Raw genomic sequence first — 21606 nt, forward strand, 5'->3', positions numbered from 1 at the left:
TAATCAGTACACACAAGCTCAAGGTTTAGGGCCCAATAAGGTTGATATAAAAAGGGTAGGAACCCCCAGATAAAAACCACTATTTATTGAATGAACATTTATTATCAATATTTATTACTCTAGGTCGAATTCTTACTTGAGCATTAGAGTACCTATTGTAGGTACCCCTCCTTTGGATCACACCAGTCAAATGAAGTAAAAAAGAAAGAGGAAAAACAAGGACCCTTAAACACAAAGAGTAATGCTCAATCGGTTATATTGTGACATAAACATTTTTGCCGCCCATTGTGAGGTTGTGTAATATAGTCCCCTGACCCCAAGAATTATGGCAATTACACGATATGGAACAAACACAACAGCAATTGAACAACCAGGGAATCGATAGCATGGAGAAGCACACATGGAGGACTAGACCGACTTATCCTTAATGGTAAAAGGAGTCCATAGGTACAAGTATCAGATATGCACCGACACCACCCCGAAGAAGTCATGGCTCTTCAATAGGGGAATACATAAATACAAGAATGTAATTAGTCCTAGCGACGTAAAAATGAAATGCCCATTGGGGCAACGATAGAGTCAATAGCCTTTGAGATGCGAAAGGCCACCAATGTTAGTGTTCGGTAGAACACATACCCCCAATTCTTTAACACATTAGGGAAGCAGTTGCAGCAGTGCAAGAATCCTTTCATCCCTGGCATCATGGAGGCTACCCTTCTTTCCAATTGGAAGAGTTTGGCTATAAAAAAGTATGATGGTACAAGCGACCCAGATGAGTGTTGACCCTCTTCCACAGTTCCTTTTTCCGAAATTTGTAATTACTCTTTTTACACGGAAGTGGTTTACCGGAAAGTGCACCGGGTCACCAAGTAAATAATTAAAATGGAATGATCTGAGTATCGAACACAGGGAACTTGTTCATTTAGCAAAGTCGTGTTCAATAATCAGCCATTTTGTAAATAGAAATTAATAAGTGTGATTTGAAATAAAAGTGTATTCTATCCTAATGAAAACAATAAACACGAGCAAGTACGTGTGAAAAACAAATTATCTAAAAGCGTTGGGTCTTCCTACTGAACAAGTTGATGCAATTAAAGATGTTTCTCTAATTAAGGATGTTCCTGTGTTCTATGACAAAGGCTCAAGTACTAAACCTTGATGTCTTGCAAGTTTAGACTAATTTAAACTAAACTTTGTTCTCAGATCCCTCCTGTTGAACTCAGCTTATTTAAAAAGCATTATAATAACAACATAATAAAAACTAAAACCCTACACCCTATCCCTAGAAATGCAGTTATCTAGCCCTGCTCTATCAAGTTCTAAGGCAATAGTACATTTTCCAATGCTAAAGTTCCTAACAGCACACACCAATGGGTGATTAGACCAAAAACATGAACAATCAAGCACCGATAGAAGCAATGAACACATAAAATACACTTAATTAGATATGAAAAAGGTTTTACATCAACTTTTCAATAGAAATCCCCAATTGAGGGTTTTAGCTTTCCATGGCAAGGAAGCTCCTTTTACAATAAAGAAAGGGAATCAAGAGAAATTGCTTGCTTACACAGGAGGGGGGATGTCTCCTCCACCTCTTAGCACCTCACAATCACTCAAAAGCTCCCTAATCTCTCTAAAAGTTGCGAACTTGGCTCCTTGCTCTGCTTCTTCGTTCTCTACAGTCCACACTCAGAGGCTCTCTGTGGTCTCTTTCCAAAAGCTCTCTCTAATATGTGCAAATCAGGCTTAAAAAGGGCTCAAAAACCTAGACATTGCGCTTAGCATAAGTAAGTGAATTTGAGCTTAGCGCCAATCTCACGCTGAGCCTGGAAAGCAATAGACGACTTGCTTAGCAAGCTGATATCGCGCTAAGCATGAGCTTGCACTGGAAATGCCCTTCCAGATTCCCTTGACTCGCTAAGTGCTCTTGTGTTGGGCTTAGCCGCTGATACACGCTCAGCGCACAGAGCTCGCTTAGCGTGACATCCACTTTGGCACTACTTCAAATTTGCTCCTTTTTGCCTGAAACCGAAGAGAATTTAACATTAATCCCATATAAAGAGGCTTCTAATGAACATAGATCAAAGTAAAGCAAAATTTATGTACAATCCTAGAAAAGAACTATAAATTGGGGAAAATATACATATTTTGTAAAATTTTTCTGTACAAAAGTTAGTCCTATAAAACGACTAACAAACTCCCCCAAATTTACAGTTTTGATTGTCCTGAAGCAAAGAAAAAACAGTTTACTTGTCTTCAAGTGGCAAAATCTACAGTGGTTATTCAAACACAATGTTTGTTCCAAAGAATTCAATCACATGAAATGAATGTCATTCAATGCTTCAACCAACAGCTTGTCACAAATCATGCAGCTTTTCAAACATATGAACATATTTATTAGGACTCACAACTGAATTAAGCTAGTAAGAATGACAGATATCAAGGAAGGATCATTAACCAAAGCCTCACAGTCATTGTTTCACTCAAGCACAAGTGTTTAGGCTTATTCAACAATCAACAACTAACACAAGTCTCAACCTTTGCACTTCATCTCATACCATATAGTCAAGAACACACAAACTTGAATCCGAAGGACTTTTACTAGGCTTGTAACAAGGTTGGGCTACAAACAAATCATGGCTTTTCTAGGATGCAAAACTTAAGTTCTAGGAAAGCATTTATCTATAGATTAACCTCTTTCTTTTTGTTTCAACCTTATTACTTGCCTTTTTTTCGCACTTAGCTTTCTTTTTCTTGAATAGCAACACACAACTTTTATTTTATAATTACAAATATTTATTTTAATTATTATTATTATTATTATTATTATTATTATTATTATTATTATTATTATTATTATTATTATTATTATTATTATTATTATTATTAAAAACACATTATTGATTGTGTGTGCTTCTCTTTCATACCATTTCAATCTTTCACCCAGTAACTCCCCCAAATTTGGGACAAATTTAACTTGAACCAAGATTCTTTCTATGAATGACGCTCTCTTACAACCTAAGACAAGGTAGCAGGAGATGAATTGTATAGGCTCAAGGTTCAATCAATCAAACAATACTTTCAGCTCAAACTGGGTGCAAAGGATTAATTCATTGTACACATGGTAAGCTTTTTGGCTAAGTGGCTACTTTCAATCAAAACATGGCCTTCATCATCCTCAATTTCATGCATTCATTCCATACTTCAAAGATTCATGCAAAAATCATTACTCAATGTTATTGTTCTCTCACAATTAAAGATCACACTCTCATCGGGTTACGATTAACACATTCCTTCACAATCAATCTGACAAACCGACTAGCATTTTTAGTCATAATCCTAATTTCATGTTCTTTCTCTTCTAATGACTGCATGCTCATTCAAGGCATATGATCTACGCATTCCAATTCACTCACATCATACAATTGATCCATTCAAACCAATCAACAAACACTGATTTCCAAAATCAAACATCAACCACTGAATAAAATAAGTGCAATGTTCAATCAAGCTTTTATACAAGCTACCAAACTATAACTATAAACTGAAATTTAAAAGCTGAATTGAAAATTAAAAACTGAAACATAAACATAAAATATACTAACGACAGAATAATAATAAAACTATTCAAAATGCAAGAAAATAAAGATCCTGTCAATCATCCTGTGAATGATCCTCTGCATGCTTGTTCAAATCCAACACCGGTGCAGATGATGGGTCCTGAGAAGTAGATTGGTTAGGCACTAGTGCTGGTGCAGATGGCTCAGGCTCAGAGGAAGGAGATGGAGATGGCTCTGCTTGAGGGAAGGGCTCTGGTGATGCCACATCCTCCTGAGCAATAATTGTGTCAGCCTCAAAAGTAAATGGCTCAGGTGGAGTGGGCTCTAGAATGATAGTGTCATCCTCCTCCTCTGGTTGCGGCTCCTGGGCTGCATAGGCCTCACCTCCTCCTGAAGGAGAAGGTTGGACTCCTGGCCAAGCCACCGACAAAAGAAACTCCTTAACACTCATCACAGGCCTCTGCTGGACTGAGTTCTACAGACTCTGCATAATCAGGATCTGACCCTAATGCAAACTCTGCAACATGGACAATAAATGCTGTGAGCTAGGAGTGGCAGGCCCTGGGAGAACTGGAGCTGGGGCTGAAGGTGGGAGAGTAGACACAGATGCAGATGGAGCTGATGTGGAAGGAGTTGAAGAGGGAGGAGTAGAAGAAGATGGTACCTCGGATCTCCTAGCCCTGGATTTCTAGGTTCCCCAAAAAGTGACCGAAGGGTCATCTAGGTTCCAACAGTTCTTTTTAACATATGCCAAATTAATGGTTGGGCTCAAGCTCTCGAAAGTCAAAGAGTCAGAGGTGACTCCCCGGGCCTTGCCTAGGGCAGTGATGAGGGCAGGAAAACCTAGCCTCGGGGAGTCATGCTGAGTAATAAGAGAAATCTAACTCGAGATGAGGTACCCGAGGTTCATGTCCATCTTCTAAATAATGCCATAAATTAACCTTGCCCGGTCTAAAGTGATGTCTGAAGTGTGAGAGGTAGGGGCCAAGTTAGAAAAGGAAAGTACACTCCAGGTTTGGGCTAGCGTAGTCAAATTCTTTCTCAAAATCTTCAAAGGCAGCCTGTCTGCATTCAATTCAAATCCCCTTTTAGGGATACATAAGCGGGCTGCCAGCTCTTGCAGATCTGGCCTCAACTGAGCAAACCTGGAGTAGGTTGGCAAGCTCTCCCCTTCCTCTATGACCACCGATGTTCGGAAGAAAGTGTTAAGGGCATCAGAATCAAATTTTATTAGATGCCCCCTAACCCTTACCTGCTTGGGTGATTTGTCTTCGGGGTCATAGAGATTTGCATAGAACTCCTTGACAATTGCTACATCTATGCTCCCATCTGCAAAGTTTATAAGTTCCTTATGCCAGTTTCTCCTTTCTAGCTCCCTTCTGAATTCAACTAACTCAGTGACATACAGCTTTACATTTCTCTCCAGAAGGATCTTCCAGCCGAGTATATTTTCTGTGAAGCGGTCCCAGGCCTCTTGGGATGAAAATTTAGATCTGTCGTATTTGGCCTGGGGTACCAAAGCTTTTGCCTTCCTCTTTCCTGAAGCCATTTGAAAAACAAAAGAGACAAAAGACAAGATTAGACAAGAATTATTCCAAAAGAAAAGCAGAAAATAAAACTAGAAATAAGATTGGGCGCTTAGCGCAGGAGATGTGCTTAGCGTGCCTTAAGAAAATTTACTCATGGGCTAAGCGCGATAGCCACGTGCTTAGCGCAAGAACACAGAAAATCTTTTTTTTTCTGTAGAATAGGCCTAGCGAGCAGGCTCGCTAAGCCCAATTCCACAATTTTTCAAAACAGAGGGATTAGCGCTTAGCACGACAAGCCGGGCTTAGCGCCACCACTCAAAAAGAAAGCACAGGCTTAGCGAGCTTGCTCGCTAAGCCCAATTCTAGAAATTTAAAAACAGAGAAGATGAATGCGCTTAGCGCGACAACTGGGCTTAGCGCATTCATCTGGAAATCACAAATCTTCAACAGGAGCGATGAACTTGCTTAGCGCAGCATGGCGCTTAACTCGTTCATCATGATTTCCAGAAAAACCAGGGGTTCTCACCCCATCTCACAAGCCCCTAGTGGTCAAACCCTAATCAAAACATGCACATTGACTACATTACAAACCTAAAGCTATTCTTACTAACAACTAACCTAACACTAAACATAAACAAAGATTCTACCTAACAATCACTAAGTCCACTATCCTAAAGTTTGAAACTTGAAAAGGAAATAAATCAAGTAAGGCTTACTTGGATTGAGGTACAGATAGCATAAAGAAGCAAAAATGTGGGAATGCAGGGAACTTTATGCACAAAATAGTGCAGAAGCAGGCCACAATGCACAAAAGTGTGTGTGGGAAAATGCTCTTTAGTGTAAAATAGTAACTGCCTAGGCAGTTCCCATTTTATTTTAGTAGTTTCGTGTTGTGCACTTAGCGCATAGCCACGCTTAGTGTAACAATACGACGTTTAGGTTTTAAGGCCTAAGTGCTTAGCATGACTTCTCGCGCTAAACCCAATTCACAAATTTCAAATTCCAGAGAGGTTTTTAGGCTTAGCGCGAGGACACACGCTTAGCGCTTCCTACAGCTTGGATTGTTCCTACAATATGCGCTTAGCCACCAATGGTGGGCTTAGCGCATAAACATGCTTCTTAATCCAAAGATTTCCAAAACAGAGAGGGAATTGCGCTTAGCGCATCACCTCGCTAAGCCTAATTCAAGAAATTCAGATTCCAGAGAGGTAATTGAGCTTAGTGTAGTGAAGCGCACTTAGCGCTACCATCTAGCCACTAGTCAGGGGTCCAAGTGCTTAGTGCAAGCAACAGCTCACTTAGCGTGTGATGACTTGGCACTTAGCGCAAGTGTTGTGCTTAGCAAGTGAACAACTGAAAATTTTTCTAAGTTCTTTTTCTATTCACCTCTTCACCGAAGCTTATGAACTCCCTTTTTCAATACTAAACATGTTGAATATCACCCAATCACAAGCAATCAAACTAGACTAAATGCAAGAAAAAAAAAACAAAATTAAAAAGGGTTGGGTTGCCTCCTAGTAAGCGCTCGTTTAACGTCATTAGCTTGACGAAAAATTCTTTGTTATCCTGGATCAATCTTGGTTCTCTCCTTCAGAACCTTCTCATCAAACTCCTTCACCTGTAAGCAGACATTTTGGTTCGATAAATGTTTTTCTTCATCAAACAAGTCAAAGCTGATTTTCTGATTATCAATGCCTAACTCCAGCTTTTTCTTTCCCATGTCTACTACACAACTTGCAATCAACATGAAGGGGCGCCCTAAGATTAAGGGAATCTCAGAGTCCTCTTCTATGTCCATCACTACAAAGTCAATTGGGAAATTGAAATGTTTGATTCGAACCAAAACATCTTCAATAACACCGTAGGGTCTGGTTATGGAGCGATCAGCTAGCTGTAAAGTCATTCTCGTGGGCATTATTTCCAACTCCCCCAACCTTCTACACATGGAGAGTGGCATCAAGTTGATACTAGCTCCTAGGTCAATGAGAGTTTTTCCCACCGAGACTTCACCAATTGAACAAGGAATAGGGTCTTTATGTTTTGGTGGAAGGATCTTCTGAATGATTGCACTACCGTTACCCTCCACTACTATATTCTCATTGTGAATGTATTTGTTCTTCCTTGTCAACATATCCTTCAGAAATTTAGAGTAGAGCGACATTTGTTGTAGAGCTTCACCAAAAGGCATAGTAATTTCCAGTTTTCTGAAAATATCAAGGAATCTCGCCAGATGGCGTTCCTTGTCTTTCTTGGAAGGTACCAAAGGGTATGGCACCTCTTTTCCCTCATCAGAAGTTGCTTCCTTTCTTTTCTCTCTTGCTAACTCACTCTTACTCTTTTTCTTCTCTTCTTTTCTCTCTTTTTCTTTTTCATTTTTCTCATTTTTTTTCTTTTTCTTTTTCTTTTTCCTTCTCTTCTTTTTCATTTATTTATTTTCCACTCAAAATTATTGGTGTCTCGCTCCTCTATTCATACTCCTCTTCTTCTTCTTCCTCTATAAGTTCACAAAAGGGTTGCACTAGTTCAGGTGCTGGTTCAATTACCAGCTGTTGTTTGTCATCCTCCACCATTGTCTCCTTCTTCTTTTCCTCCTCCATGGTTACCTTCCTTCCTCGGGTCATCACAGCCTTGCATTCTTCTTTTGGATTCTGCTCAGTGTTAGCTCCAAAAGTACTAGAAGATTTTTTTGCAAGCTATTTGCCTAGCTGCCCTACCTGGACCTCTAGATTTTTTATGGCTGACTCTGTGCTCTTATGATTGGTCAATGACACCTGCATAAACTAAGCAAGATTTTCTTCCAGCTTTGTTGTTCTCTCAAATAAGCTAGGCCCTTGTTGTTGTGGCCTGTTAGGTAGCCCACCTTGGTCTTTATTGAACTGATTACCAAGGTGAGTTCTCCATTGATTTTGCTACTGCTAAGGTTGGCCATGTTGAAATCCAGAAAATCCACCTACATTAAAATTTTGTCTAGGCTGGTTTCCCATGTAATTAACTTCATGAGATGTTTCTTCAGTGGGAATACACGAGCCTGACCCATGAGCTCCACCACAAAGTGTGCAACCTATAACCTGCAAAACAGATGAAGGTAAAGGTTGACTAGCATGCAATTGAGTTGGCAACTTACTTAGTGTTTCAGTTAAAGCTTCAAGTTGCTTGGACAACAACTTATTTTGGGCCAGCAAGGCATCTTGAGATGAAATCTCCAATAAACTCTTATTGGTAGGAATATGAACTCTATCATGCAAAATTGTGTGGTCACTGGAAGCCATATTTTCAATTAAGTCCATGGCTTCTTCAGGTGTCTTCAACTTAATTTTTCCTCCTGCAGAAGCATCGAGTAACTACTTTGACTGCGGCCATAACCCATCAATGAAGATGTTCAGCTTTATAGGCTCTGAAAAACCATGAGTGGGAGTTTTCCGCAGCAAGCTACAAAATCTTTCTAATGCCTCACTCAAAGATTCATCGGGAAACTGATGGAATGAAGAAATTATAGCTTTTCGCTATGCAGTTTTAGACTATAGGAAATATTTTTTTAGAAACTTCTCAACAACTTCATCCTAAGTCTTTAAACCGTTGCCCTTGAATGAATGCAACCATCTCTTGGCCTCCCCAAATAAAGAAAATGAAAACAGGCTGAGCCTAATAGCATCTTCAGGTACACCAGCAAGCTTGACAGTATTACAAATCTCAATATACGTTGCCAAGTGTGAGTATGGATCTTCATTTGGTAAACCATGAAACAAATTGCTTTGTATTAGCTGTATCATTGAAGGTGGGTAAGTTAAGTTTTGTGCCTGAACCTCCGGTCGCGCAACACTTGAGAAATATTGCGACACTGAAGTACTTGAGTAATCTTCCAAGGTCACTCGTCGAGGTTGCTTTTCAGCCATGACTTTGGCTTCAAATTCTACTGTTTGAGATTCCTTGGATATAGGTGAATTAGAACATGATGACTTAGAAAAGTGAGTCTCTTCAAAGATTGATGCTACTGTTCTGTCATGCAAAAGCTTTCTTTTCCTTTTTGCGTTGTTTCTTCTAAAGGTGGCTTCAATTTCTAAATCCAATGGAACCAATTCACCTGCAGAAGATCTATGTATGCAAACACTAACAGGAACAACAATTAACCAATTCATGAAGAAAATAAATTCTGAACTAAACAAATATTAAAAAAACAAAAATTAATAAATCAAAGAATAATGAATTAATGCCTTCAAACTAAACTAAACTTTCCAAATGGAAAAAGTTTCCCCAACAACGACGCCAAAATACTTTGTTGACCCTCTTCCATAGTTCCTTTTTCCAAAATTTGTAATTACTCTTTTTTATGTGGAAGTGGTTTACCGGAAAGTGCACCGGGTCGCCAAGTAAATAATTAAAATGGAATGATCCGAGTATCGAATACAGGGAACTTGTTCATTTAGCAAAGTTGTGTTCAATAATCAAGCATTTTGTAAAAAAAAATAATGAGTGTGAATTGAAATAAAAGTGTATTCTATCCTAATGAAAACAATAAACGCGAGCAAGTAAGTGTGAAAAACAGATTATCTAAAAGCGTTGGGTCTTCCTACTGAACAAGTTGATGCAGTTAAAGATGTTTCTCTAATTAAGGATGTTCTTTTGTTCTATGCCGAAGGCTCAATTACTAAACCTCGATGTCTCGCAAGTTTAGACTAATTTAAACTAAACTTCGTTCTCATATCCCTCCTGTTGAACTCAGCTTAATTTAAACAACATTATAATCACAACATAATAAAAACTAAAACTCTGCACCTTATCCCTAGCAATACAGTTATCTAGCCCTGCTCTATCAAGTTCTAAGGAAACAATACATTTCCCGTGCTAAAGTTCCTAACAGCACACACCAATGGGTGATCAGACCAAAAGCATGCAACAATCAAGCACTCATAGAAGCAATGAACGCATAAAACACACTTAATTAGATATGAAAAAAGGTTTTACATCAACTGTTCAATAGAAATCCCCAACTAAGGGTTTTAGCTTTCCATGGCAAGGAAGCTCCTTTTACAATAAAGAAAGGGAATCAAGAGAAATTGCTTGCTTACACAGGAGGGGGGATGTCTCCTCCACCTCTTGGCACCTCATAATCACTCAAAAGCTCCCTAATCTCTCTAAAAGTTGAGAACTTGTCTCCTTGCTATGCTTCTTCGTTCTCTACAGTCCACACTCAGAGGCTCTCTGTGGTCTCTTTCCAAAAGCTCTCTCTAATCAGTGAAAATTAGGCTTAAAAAGGGTTCAAAAACCTAGACATCACGCTTAGCACGAGTAAGTGAATTTGAGCTTAGCGCCAATCTCGCGCTGAGCCTGGAAAGCGACAGACAACTTGCTTAGCGAGCTGATATCATGCTAAGCGCAAGCTTGCGTAGCAAATGCCCTTCCAGATTCCCTTGACTCGCTAAGCGCTCTTGTGCTGGGCTTAGCCGCTGATACGCGCTAAGCACACAGAGCTCGCTCTGCGCAATATCCACTTTGGCATTACTTCAAATTTGCTCCTTTTTGCCTGAAATTGAAGAGAATTTAACATTAATTCCATATAAAGAGGCTTCTAATGAACAAAGATCAAAGCAAAGAAAAATTTTTGTACAATCCTAGAAACGAACTATAAATTGGGGAAAATATACATATTTCGTAAAAGTTTTATGTACAAAAGTTAGTCCTATAAGACGACTAACAATGAGCACCTTCACGTTTACATTACTTAACTCAGACTGTACACTACTAACGATGTTGTTTTATGCTGGGTTTTCCCAACATCCTTGAAAGGTTAAGCCTTACACTGGTTCACCTAATTGCCCCCTAATACTATAGACTCCTTTGATACACTGGCATCTTGGTTTGGAACCCAGTTTGCAACTGACCAGCCCCATCATTTGATGTTGATAACTTTGATCAACATATGACAGGAGAAGAAAGAACCACTTCAGAATTTCATGGAATGTTTCAAAAATATAGCTTTGGATATCCCAAACCTAGACCCAATAGTTGTCATGCACCACTTGATAACGACACAAATAGCCTATGCAAGAAGTCTACTTTTGATATGGAAAAGTTGTAGGACAGAGAACCGAGTACAAGCAGATGGAAGAATTAGCATAATACAGGAACCAAGTTGAGTTGAAGCTATGTTAACCAAGAAGGAGGTCGACAAGCCCAACTTTAACAAGACTAGGGAGGAGGGATGGAGAGATAAATCGCCCTGAGAACCTCAATACACCCCTCTCAGCGCAAGCAAATCAAATATCTTGGATTAAGCCCCGACTACTAAAATCCTAGCCATGCTAAAAAAAGCCAACCTTATTACGCCCCCCTTAGCACAAACAAATCAAATATCTTGGATCAAGCCTTGGCTACTTAAATCCTAACCATGCCAAAAAGAGCCAACACTCCCCCTAAGGCCGATTTTTGCCAATGTTTTCAGTATCACTGCAATCTAGGACATTCAACCAAGGATTGTATCCTTCTGAAGGACAAAATGAAGGATTTCATCAAGCTAGGACACTTGAAGGATTTTATCCAAAAGCCTCAATCTTATTGACTTAACAATAGTTATAGGCAAGACCAAGACAAAGGAAGAGATAGAGATTGCAATCACCAGTCTCAGACTGAGAGTGAAAGAAGTCGAAGCCGGTCTAGGGAGAGGAAGGAACAATCCTTTAATCAACCAAGATGTGTCATCAACACCATTGTAGGAAGATTCGTCGGAGGAAGGGCAATGACCTCGGACTGAAAAAGGCACCTATGGTAGGTTTGGTTACTAAACATGATTTTCCCACACCACCTTTACTTTGGTTGACTTCAAAGCAATAGACCTGGTTGTGATAAGCATAGAAATCACCAATCGTATAGTGAGAAAGACACTTATTGACCAAAGGAGTTCAACTAACATCTTATCCTAAAACACTTTTAAGCAGTTGGGTATATTAGAGTTAGAGCTCATTCCCCATGACGACCCACTATTCGGCTTCGTCGAAGAAAGAGTGGGAACCAAGGGATGTGTATGACTATACAATAGAAAGGTTTGAAAATTTGATATGTGGTAGTGCATGCCCACATCTCCGACAGCATACTTCTTGGTCCCCCGTCTCTAAATGCTCTGGGTGCCATAATGTCCAACCCCCACTTGGCCATGAAGTTCCCTTCAGAGAACATTTAGAAAATTCTATAGCAAGTCTCAAGCTTGGCCCTTAACGAAAGATGAGCCGAATTGAGCCATTCACTATATAGAGATTGGGGCAGAAGCCAAAGGATTCAATGAGTTAGATCTAGACCCGAGAAACAATGACAACAACGGGGTTAAACCAATTCAAGAAATATTTACTTTTCAACTCAACATTAAAACAGGTTACTAAATTTGGCAACCAACTCTTAATGGAAGATAAGAACAACTTACAACAATTTATTTCAGCACATGCCGACCTATTTGCATGGTCCATGACTAACATGCCAGGCATAGATCTAGCTTTCCATTGCCATAAATTATCCATATGCTGAGACACCAAACCCATTGCTCAGAGGAAGAGAAAGATGAGGGAAGAAAGGTGTTAGGCAGTGCAACAAGAGGTTTCCAAACTAATGGTGGGCCAATTTATTAGAAAGGTAGATGATGTGTCATTATTTTCTCCTATTTCTTAACCTTTTTGTCACCAATTTAATTACTAACTAACTCTAATTGTCAAATTTATTATTCAGTTTTATCAATTGGGCCCACTTGACTAATTTGGTGTTTTTAATTCAATTTCAGGATAATTATAAGCAATTGGGCTAAGCCAGATTGGACTTGAAGAGAGCAGACAATTTTATTAGATTTCGTCTAATTTCATTTTATTGCATTCAGTTTTTATTTTGTTTTAGGCCGAAATAATGTAATCAAGCCCAGTGACTTTGAGTGACCCTTATAAATAACACAACCTTGGGATTCATGAGGGACTATTCTATTATTCATGAGAGAATACCTAACCTGAGTGCATGGAGTTTTAGGGTTTTACGTTTTTAGCTTTGTATTACTGTTCACGTGAATGCATTTTAACATTTTTTGCTTCTAATTGCAATTTCGTTTTTGTTCCTTCTTCTGCCTTTTGCTTCATTTACATTTTCTGCCTTTAGTTTCATTTACGTTTTTTGCTTTCGTTGAATTTATGGAAGGCTAAATTTCTAGTGTTGTTTCCTTCTGAGGATGAAGCATAACTCTCTTTGAGGTTTTGTTTTTAATGTTGTTCTCTTATCGGTTTTCCCTTCACCAATTAACCCACATTTGTTGCTGTTAATCTATGCACGCTTTGTGTTCGATTAATTGCCTTTGTGCTTAAGTTACGTTCGTGCTTAATGAACAAGGGATTAATTGGTGTATGTGTTTCTAAGAGTCACATCTTTTCAAATGGTTTTTACATGGCCACCAAAGGTCTATTTATATGTGACTTGCAACACGAATTTTCTTAGAGTTTTTTCATAACAAAAAGTCTTATTCTCTCAAAGAGCAAAAACATTTCATCCTTTTAAGAATTCCTTGGCCAATACACTTGCAATTCAATAAGGAATTAATTGAGTGCTCCGATTGTACAATCTATCTCATTCAAGAGAGATTTATTCTTCTCTTCTTTCTAAATTCTCAAAGGGGATTGAGAGACCGAGGGTCTCTTGTTGTAAAGAAATCTGAACACAAAGGAAGGATTGTCCTTGTGTGTTCAAAACTTGTAAAAGGATTTTACAAGATAGTGGAACTCTCAAGCTGGTTGCTTGGGGACTAGATGTAGGCACAAGGGTGTGGTCGAACCAGTATAAATCTGAGTTTGCACTTTCTCTTCCCTTAAACTCATTTATTTATTATTGCTTTATATTTATATTCAGATTGTTCTATTTGAATCATTATTTAAGAGTTCATTTTTAAGGGAACTTGCAACTTGCATTGAAATTGAAATAGAATTTTAATTGGGGAAATAGTTTGCAATATCTTAATTCAACCCCCCTTCTTAAGATATCTGAGGCCACTTGTCTAACACTTCACACACACACACAAAAAAAGACAAGTTCAAGGGTTGTCATTCCCCCTTTCACCCCCGAGGGGCCTCGTCCACATCCTCCTCAGTCGAATTAGTCATTTGGGTTTCACCAAGAGGGGTAGTTGGCTGCCCCCCATTTGGTCCCGCTTCATCCAAAATGTCATCAATCAAGATCAAGTCTCTATCTTAGACATCTTTGTTTATGTCGAAAATGGATTCATTTGGGACCTCACAGTCAAAGAGTAATTGTTAGAGGCAGTGATTGAACCCACACTCATAAGCTTCATAAACATCGTTATATGCTTTCTGCTCAGCCCCAATCCTCTCCTCCTTTTCAGCATTCCTCTCCCTCTCGGCGGTGGCCAAAGTAGCTTCCAACCATTCCACTTCCTCCTTATTAAGCTTGTTCGAAGCCTCAACATCCAACGCCCTTTTCTCCAACACCTTCATCTCGCCCTCAAGATCCAAATGCACCCCTTCAAGTTTGAATTGTCTTTTACCAAAGTAATATTGGCTTTTAAAGCCGAGTCAAAAGAGCTTCCAGCCTTCTCCAAGTCGGCCTTCAACTTGTCAATATTTAAGGATCCTTAAAAGTGTTAAGCAATCGCCATCGAATAGAAAACCCATAAATTCACCCAGTTGGCCGCATCATCATTCTTGTCAACATGTGGCGGCCATGATCTGAAATGAAGCTCAGGTCAACAAGCCTATTCGAGGCAAACTCATTGACAAAGAATCCTTTATTTGGCAAGGACAAGAGGGATGACAAAAGATTGGCTGATAGGGAAGCACAACCGTCACCAGGAGCCACCGGTCCATAAACCAAATACATAACGAATTGGTTCAGGTGTCGTAAATTCTAACATGAAACCCTTCTTGGTTATCGTAGACTGAAAAAGGCTTGGGAGGCATGTATACTAGACTAGACACCAAGTACCTATTTGGCCCCACTAGAGACCAAAGTGACATGTCGAAAAGGTATTAGGCCAGGGTAGCCGAGTACCCATTCAGACCAACATGAGGCAATAATCGTAGTTACTTAATTGTTAGGTTAGGCCACTTAATCCTACTTAGAGGATGGATTACCTAGATGGTAATCAATAAATACAAGCCGAAGGTCCATAGCCCAATAAGGTTGGTATAAAAAGGGTAGGAACACAAGTCCAAGGTCCAAAGAGAGAATGATTAATAGATGATCATTTAGAGGATGGATTAATAGAATGATTATTTAAAGCTACTAGATGAGAACGCATAAAAAAAAAGCTATTACATGAGAGAGAGAATCAGGTAAAAGAAAAATCAGTTTATCGAGATTATTCAATCTAACATAGATGATCAACATTTTATATATATACTAATAAAATTTATAACATAGATTATCAACATTAAATATCAATACTAATGAAATAGAAATATTCGTTTTCGTTTACACATTTTTTTAACTGTTTAATTTATCCTTTAATTGATTCTGAAAATGATGTATAGATTATAAATAATTATTAAAAGTATTAACTATGCGGTCACGATTGTTATTTATATCTCTTAACATAGGTAGATAAGACACAAATACATGTTTTAGACTAGTAAGTAATAATATATAATAAACTAGACATATACCTAGGTGTTGTGTGGGTTTATAAATAATTAAAGAAATATTTACATGAATTATTTGTTTGATAAACTAAGTTTAAAAATATAATTGTCAATGATATTTTGCATGATTTTCTGTTAAAGGAGATAAAAAAAATTGTATAAATAAAGATATTTTTTATTTATTAATATATTTATAAGGAAATATTCTAAAATTGAAGGTTGATCACTTGACTGAAGTTGGTTAACGTGAAGATAAAAGTAAGCATTATGTATTATAAGAGCAATATAATAATAAAGTGAAATTGACATAATAAAGTAGCCAAAGAATTATATTTAATGAAAGAAAAATAGTTAATCATTATGGTAAAAAAACATAAAAATGATGCAAATAAAACATAAAAAATTGTTCATTTAAATACAATTTTTGTATTTATTTCCTTTCGCTGGTGACCTGTTGTTGAATTTTTGTATTTATTCGCCTTTCTCCTTAATGGACTTTCTGAGATTGAATAAACTTCATTTGATGATAAAGATGCATCTTTTGACTTATTGGATGTTTCTACCTTTGAGCTTTTACTTATGACAGATTGTTTTTTCACATTTTTCTTTAATGGACTTTCTTCTTCTTTTGATGGTGAAGATGTATCTTTTGAGTTCTTGGATAGTTGTAGCTTTGGACTTTGACTTGTAATCGTTTATTTATTTGTCTTTTTCTTAATGTACTTTGTTGGCTTTGACTCATAATTAGTTATTCACCTGACTCATCTTATGATATTTGTTGTGTTGAAGTGGACTCATTTTTTTAATAAAAATATTAATTAGTGGATGAAACTATTAATAATCTTTACCAGAAGTAAAAAATGAAAATAAATTATAAATATGGTTACCTGTTTAATTTCTTTGAGGAGAGGATCATGCTGAATGATATTTTTTGGTATAAAAGTCCTTGTGATGGTATAGGTTTGAAATTCTTCCTTCAAGTTGTCAGCTATGAGCATGATCTCAAAAATAAAAGTGTGTCTCCAAAGGGAATACAATATTGGGGGTTGTCAAGGAGTTCAAATGTTGTTACACTATCATCATAGACTTTCAATTGTATCTTAAACCTAAAAAAGATTTTAAAAATTTTAATATTTATTTGATTATGTTATAAAAAATAATTCATTATATACAAAACATTAAACCTTGTTGTTGGGTATTTGGATGACTGTTTGCATTCTCTATAAGTATATTAATTTTTCTCTTTTGTAACTTTCTTTTAGCATTTCTGACATGCAACATATTCCAACCAAACGTATCGTCAATCTCATTGATTATTGCATGAACTGTGAACACATTATCCTATTATTTAATATATGCCAAAACTAAGAAAAAAAAATAAAGTATTATTGAATATTATGCATATGGAGGTCATGGTAGGTTAGCATACATGTTATTCTCATACCCATTTCATACACAATCTTGCAAAGATCTTCTATTTTTTTACATTTTCTTGTCAATTCAATAGAACTTGGAGAAGATAGTTCTTTTATTTGATGTTGTTCCATTCGTTTCTACAAAATAGTTATTTAGAATAAAATTTAAATTTTTTAACTACATCAATCAAAGAATTAGAATAAACTAACAATTTGGTTTGTTGAATGTTACAAAATGTGTATAATAAAAGAAAAGAAAAGAAAAAGAAGAAAGTTCATTTTATCCTATCTTGAACTTTGCAAAATCAAGATTGTCTAGTTTGATATAGATCCTTGTACTTGAAGTTGAGTTGATTGAAAACTCGTCTGAAAAAAATTATTAAAATATAATCGTTAGTAAATTAAAATTATTATAGTAAATAAAATATAAAAAAATTATTGTAAGCAAAAAGTATGATATAGACTTAATTGAATTAAATTTATTTATTTATTTATTAAATGAATTGAATTGAAAATAATACTTAAGATAGTAAAGAAATATCTCAAATAAATAAATAAATAAATATGCTAATACAAAAATAAAAGGAGGAAATTATGAATGAATTTTTATTTAAATGTTATTTAAAGATTATATATATATATATATATATATATATATATATATATATATATATATATAACTTAATATAAAAATTAAACTTTAAAAAATAATTTCAATTTCCATTGTGGAATGATATATATGACAATCGTGTAATGTAAATATTAAGTACAATTTAACCATCAATTTATCTAGTTATCCACACTTGTACTTGAAGTTAAGTTGATTGAAAACTCATCTGAAAAAAATTATTAAAATATAATTGTTAGTACATTAAAATTATTATAGTAAATAAAATATAAGCAAATTATTGTAAGCAAAAAGTATGATACAGACATAATAGAATTAAAATTATTTATTTATTAAATAAGTTGAATTGAAAACAATACTTAAGATAGTAGAGAAATATCTCAAATAAATAAATAAATATCAAATTAAAAAAACATGCTAATATAAAAATAAAGCGATAGGAAATTATGGATCAATTTTTATTTAAATGTTATTTAGAGATTATATATATATATATATATATATACACTTAATATAAAAATTAAATTTAGAAAAATAATTTCAATTTCCATTGTGAAATGACATATGAGAATCACTTAATGTAAATATTAAGTAGAATTTAATCATCCATTTATCTAGTTATGCTTATATTTTTGGTTGAATTATATATATATATATATATATATATATATATATATATATATATATATATATATATATATATATATATATATAAAGAAAAAAAAAGAGATAGAGTAGTAACATAAAAAAAGTAAATTTTGTTGAGGATTTTAAACGTGTGAAAGTAATCAAACCTCTGAATTTCTTAACCATGGTAGAAGTGATTGTAACTATCTTTGAGCCTTTTTCTTAGACATTGTTGTGAGTAACATTGAAGAAGGAAGAAGAGAAAGAGAAGTGTTAGACACAAAAGGAAAATATTTTCTTTTCTCCAAATCATCATTGTTGATGTGACTGCTTAATAGTGAGGAGCTCGACTTTTATATATTATCCTTTGAATGTTCTTTTGACAGGTTTATATGAATAATTTGTTGAGACAATTCTTAAATTATGTATGGTATATAAGTTTCCCTCTTGTAAAATATTATTAAATTTTGAAATCATGTTCTCCAGTATTGCTACATGAAGTGGAATTTCCTATAGCAATATATTTAAAAGTGCAAATCGAATTAAAATTAAAAATATTAAATAAATTTAATCAATATAAAATCTTCTTAAAGTAATTTAATGTAATTTTTTTGCATTTTATGATATGTAATATTGGAGATAGTAAATAAAATTATATTTGTAATAATTAAAGTTAATGTGAAATATATTTTTTACAAACTAATGTGAAAAATAAATAAATTTCAACTTTGTTTAACCAACATAATTTTTTTAGAGATTAGTTTGAAAACTAATTTTAGATCATGAACTTTGTTGATGGGAAATATTTATTTATATTTATATTTATAGAGTAGAAAATATATTAGAATTTAGAAATTACTAATCTGAAAAAATTGAACGATATATAAAATGTAAAAAAAAATGGTTATAGAATATAATATAGAATATTGAAGAATGAGGATCGTGAACATGAGAAACAGTTGGAGGTTCGTGAGATTAAATTGAAATATTTTGATATAGATTTTGTTATATTGTGAGTAACATTGAAGAAATGAGAAGGAAAAGAAAAGTGATAGACATAAAAGGAGAATGTTCTCTTTTCTCCAAATTATCATCAATTTTGTTGTACAACTTTATAGTAAAGAGCTCAGCTTTTATATATTATAAATAGCTATTAGCTCTTTTTACACCACACCTCATGCATACGCTCACAAACACTTGAGGTTAAATCTACAAAATAGGTATCTAGTAAGAAATGAATTTACCAGAAAAATGTTGACAACCGATCACAATTACTGTTTGTTTTGAGATAACTTTATTTTTTATTTACTTTGAGTGAAATGTAACCCACTACTATCACTTGATTTTGTGATGACTTTGTGTCATAAATTTTTGAACTATCTAACAATTTCTATTTCATTAATATTTGTGTCATAAATATTTGTTACGTAAAGATATTTGTCTTGTGCATTGCAATACTAAAATACTTTCTTTTATGGGAATATGTTTTCTATTTCATTAGGTGGAATAAAAAAAATTCAATTTATAAATGAATGTTTACAATTCTTTATTTTTTGTCTTGTACATATTGCAATACTAAAATACTTTTTTTTATGGGAATATGTTTTCTATTTCATTAGGTAGAATAAAAACATTTTAAATTTATAAATGAATGTTTATAATTCTTTATTTTCTTGATAAAAAAAAGTTGTGAAAATTTATTTCTAGATTAATATAATGATTATTTAAAGCTACTAGATGAGAATGAATCAAAAAAAGCTATTACATGAGAGAGAGAGAGAGAGAGAGAGAGAGAGAGAGAGAGAGAGAGAGAGAGAGAGAGAGAGAGAGAGAGAGAGGATGCAAGAGAAAAATCAGTTTAGGAGATGATCAACATTATACATACATATATATATATATATATATATATATATATATATATATATATATATATATATATATATATATATATATATATACCAATAAAAAATCATTTTCATTTACACATTTTTAAACTGTTTAATTTATCCTTTAATTGATTTTGAAAATGATGTCTAGATTATAATTAATTATTAAAAGTATTAACTCTACAATTATGATTGTTATTTATATATCTTAACATAGATAGATAAGACACAAATACATGTTTTAAACTATTAAGTAATAATATATAATAAATACCGGTTCTTTTTACACCACATCTCATACATACGCTCACAAACACTTGAGATTAAATCTACAAAATAGTTATCTAGTAGGAAATGAATTTACCAAAACAATGTTGACGACTGATCACAATTACTATTTTTTTTGAGATAATTTTATTTTTTATTTATTTTGAGTAAAATGTAACCCACTACTATCACTTGATTTTGTGATGAGTTTGTGTCATAAATTTTTGAACTATCTAACAATTTCTTGAATTCAATATATAATCCTATACCTATTTTAATTTATGAAAAATACAATAGTTATTAATTTATTCTTAAGCATAAGTTTGGTTTGCAATATTAGAAAAATAATAAATCAAGAAACTAAAGGTGTAATGTTGCCCATCTTTAAGTTGTTGACATAAATAAATGAATAAATGCAACAGAAGGTGAAACTTAATTTTTTGAAGTTAATATAAGTTATACTTTTTTTTTTGAGTAATATAGACCTATAGAAGAAGTATATCATTTTCATATAATATTTTTCAATTTACAAATTTATATTAAAAGTTAACTTAATTTTGTATAAAAAGCAATTCAATAAATCATCAATGGTTAAATTATTTCAGTTTAATTAGAATACACCATACAACTTTGTTATCTAATTAAAAATATCATCATATCTAGTAATTTTAGTTGATTTTTATAATAATTAGCTTATAGTCATATTAATTGTGAATAATTTAATTAATTGTTAGGGGGAAAAATCATCCTACTAATACATGAAAACTAAACTAACCATTTTACCGTCAAATATATACAGAACTATTTTAATAAATAAAATATATTTTTATTTTAAAAATATTTAATAGAACTAAATTGATAATTAGTAAACGATAAAGTTAAAATAATATATATATATATCTAATTTCAACACATTTAAGTAATAGATCATATTTTACATCATCTTCTTCTCCCAAATTGAGTATTCGATTTTTATGTTAATATATCTATATCGATTGTTTTTATTCAATAACATAATCTTTCCTTTTTCAAATTTCTAACTAAATTGCTCGGTGAAGATCTTCTTTTCTTCGTAATCAGTTCG

At 34.3% G+C, this 21606-nt stretch overlaps 2 protein-coding genes across 2 annotated transcripts; both read right to left on the reverse strand.

Moving 5' to 3' along the window:
* Positions 1 to 3654: 3654 nt before the first annotated feature.
* On the reverse strand, positions 3655 to 4011 carry LOC114398608 (protein TsetseEP-like). The gene has a single exon (XM_028360785.1). It carries the CDS (start codon positions 4009 to 4011, stop codon positions 3655 to 3657), a length of 357 nt encoding a protein of 118 aa, XP_028216586.1.
* Positions 4012 to 6650: 2639 nt separating this feature from the next.
* Positions 6651 to 7250, reverse strand: LOC114398609. The gene has a single exon (XM_028360786.1). It carries the CDS (start codon positions 7248 to 7250, stop codon positions 6651 to 6653), a length of 600 nt encoding a protein of 199 aa, XP_028216587.1.
* Positions 7251 to 21606: the final 14356 nt, after the last annotated feature.

Source organism: Glycine soja, chromosome 19 (genome assembly GCF_004193775.1).
Source record: "Glycine soja cultivar W05 chromosome 19, ASM419377v2, whole genome shotgun sequence".
Classification (NCBI taxonomy): Eukaryota; Viridiplantae; Streptophyta; class Magnoliopsida; order Fabales; family Fabaceae; genus Glycine; species Glycine soja.